The following is a 9768-nucleotide window of genomic DNA, read 5'->3' on the forward strand; positions in this document are numbered from 1 at the left end:
CAGATGTCGCCACTATCAGCAGTTGGCTTGTTGTTTGGGCACGCTTTGTATAATTTTGGTGATGGGCATCATAGCAGTCAGTGTCTATCGTAAGTATGAAAACATCCATGCATTAACTCAGTCTTAGACATAAATAACAGCACTTTAGATGAATTATATTGGTCACAAGAAAATGTTGTTAAACAATGTTTAACAACATTTTGTTCAGGAAACAAATAAGACTAATTTCTTGATTAATATATTTTTGACCATTTAAAAAATACTTGTGATTTTTCAGTTTTAACTTTTTTCTTTTTAGATGCAAATTCCCCCAAAAAAATATGCAAACCAAGAAATGATCCCAAACACAGCAGTTGATGCAATTTTACATTGTAAATATTCTATAATAAAATTGAATACAGTGGTTTTAATGTGATACACAAGGAAACATAACAGTAGTCATTAGGACAGTCCTTATGCTGCGACTGCTGACACAACCAGTCTGCAGCTACATTACCAAAAGAATCCCCAACAAAAATGCACTTTTATACTTTTAATAACATTTTCATAAAATTAGAACCTCTATTGCATTGTGGGAATTTTCATCTCATTTACCCATTAAGGAAATATTAGACCAGTTATAGAATTGTGGGTTTTATTCATATTAAAAGATTTTCTCATAAAATCTAAGAAAAAAAAAGTAGCTAGTAAAAAAAAGTTTCATTAGAACAGAAGAGAAAATACTTTAAGCAGTGGTAAAATTATAAAAACAAAATGTGAAAATGAAAACTGCATCATTACCATGTCTTGAAAGCTAATTTTAATTTTGCAGATGTCACATCAATTCATGAGATTGATGAAACTGAGCTGAACCAACTGAAAGAAAACCAAACAACTTTAAACGGTGTCAATCGTAACCTGACAAATCTCAACGACAAACTCAGCTCAGACAATGAAGACTTGAAGAGGAACCAAACCAAGCTCACACTCCAGATGAACAACCTGACTCAAGTCATCACTGTCTTAGAGAAAAATGTGACAAACCTGACAAAAGAAAACCAGAACCTTAGAGGGAAAAATGAGGAGCTGGAGACAGAAAAGAAAAACCTAACAGAAGAAATACAACAGATGACGACACCATGGATTGAGCTCAATGTTAGTCGAGCTCAGTGGAGCATTGATGTCTACTGTCCCAAAGAAAATAACAGTATGTTCCAAATATATCATGTACAAAAATACCAAATTTAACAGAAATATGCACTGATATTTATCAACTGAGCTCTATCCTTGCAGAACCAACATGTAAGCCTTGTCAGAAGGGATGGGATCATGTTGAGTCCAGCTGCTATGCAGTTAATAATCCTGACAGTGCTGGATGGAGAACCTGGGAAGAAGCTCGAGAAAACTGCAGAGAAAAGATTTCAGATTTACCTGTTGTTATTAATGAAGAAGAAAAGGTACTGAGAAAACTGTGGGACACTTTATGACAGACATCATGAAAATAAAAATATAATTTCTTTAGATTGAAAGCTTTCTTAGAGCAAATTGTCTAAATATCTCTGACAACTTTCTCTCTGTCCTCAGAAAACTGTCAGTGAAAAGAGTTGGGAATATGATGAAAACAAAGGATACTGGATTGGTCTGAGAGTTAAAGATGGGATATGGAAGTGGCTGGATGGAAGGAATCTGACTAATATGTAAGAGACACTTTGAATCAATAGAAATTTCAAGTATTTCCCAAATCTGTGATAAATCAATTACAGTGTACCAGTGTCCATCAGCCTTGAGCAGAATTCTTGTTTTCCTCAGCTCCTGGATGAACCAGCCTCCTTCTGATGGTCACTGTGCAATCTCTGTCCACAACCAAGGATTTAAATCATTGAGCTGTGCTGAGAAGAACCGATGGATCTGCAAAAAGAAAGCTTTGTCTGTTTGAATACTGCAGTAAAACTTCAGAGGACTTTCGGATAGTCTCAGTCTCAAAATAAAATAATGGTGATAATAACTGGTCAACAGAGGGCACTGCATTACTTCAGATCAAGCAGTTGTTCCCTGAAGTATCTGCACTGAGATTTTTTCAAGTTGCAATGATAGTTATTGTTAAGCTATGTTATATTAATGAGTAATGTTTTAGTCAAGCCAAGAACAACACTGTTCAAACTGCTGTAACATGTAGAAGAAGGACAGCTGGCCTCTACATTTGGACTTTGTTAATCAGTCACAGTGACGACATCAGCTACAGAGCAGCAGAGAAGAACAGGAAGTTCAGCTTATAATTGAAGTCTCGTGTTGTGTATTTTGCATATTGTTATCATATCAGCTTGACTTTTTTTAGTGTTGTTAGTAAAGTTTTGATTTTATTCATTTACATTGATTGAAATGAAATTATGGATCCATCCTGCTTTGTATCACCAGCTCAGCCTGGTGGTGGTGCTGTAAGGGTTTGGGGGGTATTTTCTTGGCACACTTTGGGTCATTTATGCCAACTGAGCATAAATAAAAATGGCACAGTCCACCTGTGTATTATTGTTGAACATGTCCATCTCTTCATACCCACAATTCTTTTGGCTGATTCCAGCCAGATAAAACACTATGTGAGTTCACTATAGTCAAACTGCCTCCACAGTCACCAGATTTCAGTCCAGTATCAACCTTTCAAAAAGATTTTGAACATATGTTTTTTAATTTGGAATTTGAAAAAGCTTTTTTAAATGAGTTAAATGTTAAATGTTTTTATTCAGAGGTTAATTTTTTTAATCAATTTTTGATTTAAGTATTTAAATATTCATGGATGAAAAATTCATTTTGAAATATTGATTTATAAATAGTGTTTTTATTCTAAATTAAATTATTTAAAAAATAGCACTCAAGGTTCAAGGTTTTTATTTGTCACATGCATAGTTATACAAGTATAACACACAGTGAAATGTAGCCTGACACGCTCCTCGACATGTGCAAAACAATTGGGGGGGGGGTGAGGGGGGGGGGGGGGGGGTGGGGGTAGAGGAAGAACATTATATAAACTATATTAAATATATATATTATATATATATATATATATATATATAAACACACCCAGCACGCCCCTGCGGGCGGTTTATCCTTCAAGCTCGGGTCCTCTACCAGAGGCCTGGGAGCTTGAGGGTCCTGCGCAGTATCTTAGCTGTTCCCAGGACTGCGCTCTTCTGGACAGAGATCTCCGATGTTGTTCCCGGGATCTGCTGGAGCCACTCGCCTAGCTTGGGAGTCACCGCACCTAGTGCTCCGATTACCACGGGGACCACCGTTACCTTCACCCTCCACATCCTCTCGAGCTCTTCTCTGAGCCCTTGGTATTTCTCCAGCTTCTCGTGTTCCTTCTTCCTGATATTGCTGTCATTCGGAACCGCTACATCGATCACTACGGCCGTCTTCTTCTGTTTGTCTACCACCACTATGTCCGGTTGGTTAGCCACCACCATTTTGTCCGTCTGTATCTGGAAGTCCCACAGGATCTTAGCTCGGTCATTCTCCACCACCCTTGGGGGCATCTCCCATTTTGACCTCGGGACTTCCAGGTTGTACTCGGCACAGATGTTCCTGTACACTATGCCGGCCACTTGGTTATGGCGTTCCATGTATGCCTTGCCTGCTAGCATCTTGCACCCTGCTGTTATGTGCTGGATTGTCTCTGGGGCATCTTTACACAGCCTGCACCTGGGGTCTTGCCTGGTGTGATAGACCCCAGCCTCTATGGATCTTGTGCTCAGAGCTTGTTCTTGTGCTGCCATGATTAGTGCCTCTGTGCTGTCTTTCAGTCCAGCTTTGTCCAGCCACTGGTAGGATTTCTGGATATCAGCCACCTCCTCTATCTGCCGGTGGTACATACCGTGCAGGGGCCTGTCCTTCCATGATGGTTCCTCGTCTCCCTCCTCTTTCTTGGGTTTCTGCTGCCTGAGGTATTCACTGAGCACTCGGTCAGTTGGGGCCATCTTCCCAATGTATTCTTGGATGTTCGTTGTCTCATCCTGGACTGTGGTGCTGACACTCACCAGTCCCCGGCCCCCTTCCTTCCGCTTAGCGTACAGCCTCAGGGTGCTGGACTTGGGGTGAAACCCTCCATGCATGGTAAGGAGCTTTCTTGTCTTTATGTCAGTGGCTTCTATCTCCTCCTTTGGCCAGCCTATTACCCCAGCAGGGTACCTGATCACGGGCAGGGCGTACGTGTTGATGGCCCGGATCTTGTTCTTACCATTCAGCTGACTCCTCAGGACTTGCCTGACCCTCTGCAGGTACTTGGTGGTTGCAGCCTTTCTAGCGGCCTCTTCATGGTTCCCATTTGCCTGCGGGATCCCCAGGTACTTGTAACTGTCCTCTATGTCTGCAATGTTGCCTTCTGGTAGTTCAATCCCCTCAGTTCTGACTACCTTCCCTCTCTTTGTTACCATCCGACTACACTTCTCCAGTCCGAACGACATTCCAATGTCATTGCTGTATAGCCTGGTAGTGTGGATCAGTGAATCGATGTCTCGTTCACTCTTGGCATACAGCTTGATGTCATCCATGTACAGGAGGTGGCTGACAACTGCTCCGTTCCGTAGTCGGTATCCGTAGCCGGTATCCGTAGCCAGTCTTGTTAATGATCTCACTGAGGGGGTTCAGGCCTATGCAGAACAGCAGTGGGGACAGAGCATCTCCTTGGTAGATCCCGCACTTGATGGTGACTTGTGCTATGGGCTTGGAGTTGGCCTCTAGTGTTGTACGCCACATCCCCATTGAGTTCCTGATGAAGGCTCTTAGGGTCCCATTGATCTTGTACAATTCTAGGCATTCCAGTATCCAGCTGTGGGGCATTGAGTCATAGGCCTTCTTGTAATCAATCCAGGCAGTGCACAGGTTGGTCAGTCTGGTCTTGCAGTCTCGGCTGACTGTTCTGTCTACCAGTAGCTGGTGTTTTGCGCCTCTGGTATTCTTGCCAATTCCTTTCTGTGTCCCGCTCATGTATTGACCCATGTGCCTGTTCATCTTAGCCGATATGATGCCTGACAGGAGCTTCCATGTAGTACTGAGGCAGGTTATTGGTCGGTAGTTGGAGGGGACCGGTCCCTTCTTGGGGTCCTTGGGGATCAGGACCGTCCGGCCTTCAGTTAGCCATTCCGGGTGTCTCTCGTTAACTAGCAGCTGGTTCATTTGTGCTGCCAGACGCTCGTGGAGTGCAGTCAGCTTCTTTAGCCAGTAGGCGTGAACCATGTCGGGCCCTGGTGCTGTCCAACTCTTCATACTGGAGACCCTTTCTTGGATATCTGCCACTGTGATGGTTACTGGACCCTGTTCAGGGAGGTCGCTGTGGTCTGCCCTCAGATCCACTAGCCACTGAGCATTGCCGTTATGGGTTGCGTCCTTCTCCCATATGCTCTTCCAGTATTGCTCCGTCTCCAGCCTTGGTGGTGCTGTTCTCTTATTGTTCCCTTGCCACTGAGAGTACACCTTTGCTGGTTCTGTGGAGAACAGCTGGTTTATTCTCCTGCCTTCTATCTCTCTGGTGTACCTCCTCAAGCGGCTGGCCAAGGCTGTGAGTCTTTGCTTGGCAGTTTCCAAGGCCTCAGGTATGGACAGTTTGCTGTATTTCTTATGCACCTTCTTTGTCGCACCTTTCTGCAACTCCGTTAGTTGGCTAACCTCCCTCCGTGCTACTTTGATCTTGCCCTCTAGCCTCCTTCTCCATGGAGGGTACTCAAACCAGGAGCTCAAAAAGAAAAATGAGGAGCTGGAGACAGAAAAGAAAAACCTAACAGAAGAAATACAACAGATGACAACACCATGGATTGAGCTCAATGTTAGTCGAGCTCAGTGGAGCATTGATGCCTACTGTCCCAAAGAAAATAACAGTATGTTCCAAATATATCATGTACAAAAATACCAAATTTAACAGAAATATGCAGTGATGTTTATTAACTGAGGTCTATCCTTGCAGACAGAAAATGTGAGCCTTGTCATGCTGGCTGGGATCATGTTGAGTCCAGCTGCTATGCAGTTCATAATGCTGAACGTGATGAATGGAAAACCTGGGAAGAAGCTCAAGAAAACTGCAGAGAAAAGAGTTCAGATTTACCTGTTGTTATTAATGAAGAAGAAAAGGTACTGAGAAAACTGTGGGACACTTTATGACAGACTTCATGAAAATAAAAATATAATTTCTTTAGATTGAAAGCTTTCTTAGAGCAAATTGTCTAAATATCTCTGACAACTTTCTCTCTGTCCTCAGAAAACTGTCAGTGAAAAGAGTTGGGAATATGATGAAAACAAAGGATACTGGATTGGTCTGAGAGTTGAAGATGGGATATGGAAGTGGCTGGATGGAAGGAATCTGACTAATATGTAAGAGACACTTTGAATCAATAGAAATTTCAAGTATTTCCCAAATCTGTGATAAATCAATTACAGTGTACCAGTGTCCATCAGCCTTGAGCAGAATTCTTGTTTTCCTCAGCTCCTGGATGAACCAGCCTCCTTCTGATGGTCACTGTGCAATCTCTGTCCACAACCAAGGATTTAAATCATTGAGCTGTGCTGAGAAGAACCGATGGATCTGCAAAAAGAAAGCTTTGTCTGTTTGAATACTGCAGTAAAACTTCAGAGGACTTTCGGATAGTCTCAGTCTCAAAATAAAATAATGGTGATAATAACTGGTCAACAGAGGGCACTGCATTACTTCAGATCAAGCAGTTGTTCCCTGAAGTATCTGCACTGAGATTTTTTCAAGTTGCAATGATAGCTATTGTTAAGCTATGTTATATTAATGAGTAATGTTTTAGTCAAGCCAAGAACAACACTGTTCAAACTGCTGTAACATGTAGAAGAAGGACAGCTGGCCTCTACATTTGGACTTTGTTAATCAGTCACAGTGACGACATCAGCTACAGAGCAGCAGAGAAGAACAGGAAGTTCAGCTTATAATTGAAGTCTCGTGTTGTGTATTTTGCATATTGTTATCATATCAGCTTGACTTTTTTTAGTGTTGTTAGTAAAGTTTTGATTTTATTCATTTACATTGATTGAAATGAAATTATGGATCCATCCTGCTTTGTATCACCAGCTCAGCCTGGTGGTGGTGCTGTAAGGGTTTGGGGGGTATTTTCTTGGCACACTTTGGGTCATTTATGCCAACTGAGCATAAATAAAAATGGCACAGTCCACCTGTGTATTATTGTTGAACATGTCCATCTCTTCATACCCACAATTCTTTTGGCTGATTCCAGCCAGATAAAACACTATGTGAGTTCATTATAGTCAAACTGCCTCCACAGTCACCAGATTTCAGTCCAGTATCAACCTTTCAAAAAGATTTTGAACATATGTTTTTTAAATTGGAATTTGAAAAAGCTTTTTTAAATGAGTTAAATGTTAAATGTTTTTATTCAGAGGTTAATTTTTTTTAATCAATTTTTGATTTAAGTATTTAAAATATATTTATATTTATAAATACAATATTTATTCATGGATTATTAATTCATTTTGAGATATTGATTTATAAATAGTGTTTTTATTCTAAATTAAATTATTAAAAAAATAACTTACTTTATTACTGTTTAAATAAATAGAATCATTTAAAACCCATTCATAAATCAATTTACAGATGCACATTATATTACACAATATTATTATTTAGCACAGGAGTCTTTATTTTTCTTGTGGTCCTACATAAAAATAGCACAAAGTATGTGGAAGTAGTCAAAGGCCAAAAAATGTGTGGAGCACAATTTCGTGAGTGCTAGCTTGAATTTACATTTAAATGCTGTGTAACATTCACACAATAATGTTCCTGTTTCTCTTTATTATTCTAGTTGCTTCTGCATGTTTTTGTGGCTTTTAACCGCTTCCACATACTTTGTGCTAATTTCATGAAGGACCACAAGAGTCTCGCACATCGGAATAAAGAATCCTGCGCTTCACAGCATTAACACAACTAAATCTAAAGTTGACTAAGCTGACTAAAGTTATCATGTTTTTAATAGTGAGAGCTGCTCCACATGGTTTAAAAAGAGTCTTATTTGCCTTGACACATCTATTCTCTTCCCCACAAGCATCAACATTTTGTGATTTTTTTCATGAAAAACAGGGAGCATGGGAGTTGGTTTCCTTATTTTGAGGCTTAGTTTGAACTTAAGCAGGTTGTCTTGGCTATATACATGTCTAAATGCAATGAGTTGATGCCTTGTGGTTGGCTCATTAGTTCTGTGTGGTGTGGGGAATTCACATCATGGATTTCCAGCTGGCAAATCTGCAGCAAGTGTAAGATGCAATCATAATAATAGTAATCTCAGGAATACTTCTTGGACCTTGTTGAAGAATTAATGGAGTTATAAAGGCAAAGCCAATGTCATCTCAGTACAGGCATCGCCTGCCTAATAAAGTGTCCAGTGAGTGTATATGTCAAAAGCAGAGGTTAGAAGAGACAGAGTTACACTGGTGAAGCAGCAGTTTATTATCATGCTCTGTGGTATTTGTCAGTGTACAAGTCACAAGAAGTGTCTAGTTACTGGTACATAAGAACACTCTGTATTCAGTTTGAATCCATATATGGAACCATCTTACATTGTCAGGCAAAAGCAGAAGCTTATTGCGGAAGTTTTTTATGATAATTATTATGTTCCATATTTTAAGCACAGTGCTATTGCTCAGTGTACAAGTCCCAAAAACCTCAGCAGCAGGGCGGTAACTACGGCAGAGGAGAAGGTCATATTAAGAACTAACAAACGAACACAATCAGCAGGTAAGCTGAGCTTTTCAAATGCAGTGTATCAAAAAAGATTTTCTAAAACGCAGGGCTATTGATGTGAATCAAAGTCTGCATCTCTATGTGATTACTGTTTCAAGTCATGTTGGTTTAGGTGATATTTTCTTCAGTAATAGTAAACAGTAAAAAAAGACTGTGAGCTAATCCAGTGGGTCAGATACTGAGATATGTGCTGCCACATCAAAGGCAAACTTTCCCAGTACAATCTAAGGCAAAGTTCCAGAGAAAAAATACATTTCTAAAAAGAGCTGTGATGTCTCAAATTAGATTTAAGATGCTGAATTCTGTCAACATTGAGCAAAAACATTTTGTTCATTCAAAATGACCCAAAGTCTACGAAAATTGTGGTTGTTTGAAAACTGCTTAACTCCAATTACCCTTTAAACTTTCAGTAAAACAGGACAAGGAAGCTGCACATGAAGAAATGAAGGTTGAAAATGAAGCAACTCAACAAACTCCTGATAAAAATGGTGAGTTATAAAAAACCAAAACCAAAAAACAACAACAACAAAAATCCAACAAAATCACTCTGTGTTAACACAACTGGAAGGAGGGATGGGAATTGAGAGCTGGTTTCCAGTAGTCCAATTCCCTGGGATTGTTAGTCTGCCTGCCCATCAATCACACTTATCGGTTCTTCTGCTCTCAATGCGATCAGCTGATGTTACTTTGTGCATCGTATGAAAAGTATGAGATCCACTATTATTGGAGTTTATTCAGATCGTGGGCCTTGTATTTCAAAGCCCACCCTGCTACAATGACACATTCTCACTGATATTTTGATACACCTGCCATTTCCCACACCAAGTCATTATTTCATGCCAATACCTTTATTTTGTGATAGACAGGTTAGATTTGTAAATCTAAAATTAAAGCTCTCAAGTTGACCCAAGAAACTTAAACCTACAAAAATGATGTTAAAACATTTTATTTTGATTAAGGAAACACAGTTCTTCAATACGAAACATGACAAAATTCTCTCTCCAAGAAAGAAAGAAAGAAAGAAAGAAAGA

At 40.1% G+C, this 9768-nt stretch overlaps 2 protein-coding genes and 1 long non-coding RNA gene across 3 annotated transcripts; all 3 read left to right on the plus strand.

The window, feature by feature from the left end:
• Positions 1-811: 811 nt before the first annotated feature.
• Positions 812-2225, plus strand: LOC102296203 (C-type lectin domain family 4 member G; the record flags this gene model as incomplete). Its single annotated transcript, XM_042216610.1, has 4 exons — positions 812-1186; positions 1273-1436; positions 1564-1676; positions 1789-2225. Coding segments are annotated over 4 exons (779 nt in total), but the record flags the coding sequence as incomplete, so codon positions are not given.
• Positions 2226-2366: 141 nt separating this feature from the next.
• Positions 2367-6885, plus strand: LOC121813100 (C-type lectin lectoxin-Phi1-like). Its single transcript, XM_042216611.1, has 5 exons — positions 2367-2414; positions 5702-5846; positions 5933-6096; positions 6224-6336; positions 6449-6885. The coding sequence occupies exons 1-5, from the start codon at positions 2367-2369 to the stop codon at positions 6573-6575; spliced, it is 597 nt and encodes a 198-aa protein (XP_042072545.1). The 3' UTR covers positions 6576-6885.
• A 1731-nt stretch (positions 6886-8616) lies between these two features.
• On the plus strand, positions 8617-9246 carry LOC121813101. The gene is made up of 2 exons (XR_006053513.1): positions 8617-8731; positions 9148-9246. It is a non-coding gene; the product is annotated as an uncharacterized LOC121813101 (long non-coding RNA).
• Positions 9247-9768: the final 522 nt, after the last annotated feature.

Source organism: Haplochromis burtoni, unplaced genomic scaffold (genome assembly GCF_018398535.1).
Source record: "Haplochromis burtoni strain Fernald_Lab_line unplaced genomic scaffold, NCSU_Asbu1 Contig_1137, whole genome shotgun sequence".
Classification (NCBI taxonomy): Eukaryota; Metazoa; Chordata; class Actinopteri; order Cichliformes; family Cichlidae; genus Haplochromis; species Haplochromis burtoni.

Coding starts and splice junctions, on each gene's coding strand:
- LOC121813100 (XM_042216611.1), top strand. CDS start 2,367: ATGGATCCATCCTGCTTTGTATCACCAGCTCAGCCTGGTGGTGGTGCT. Junction 2,415..5,701: donor CTCAGCCTGGTGGTGGTGCT/GTAAGGGTTTGG, acceptor TACTCAAACCAG/GAGCTCAAAAAGAAAAATGA. Junction 6,337..6,448: donor GGAAGGAATCTGACTAATAT/GTAAGAGACACT, acceptor TGTTTTCCTCAG/CTCCTGGATGAACCAGCCTC.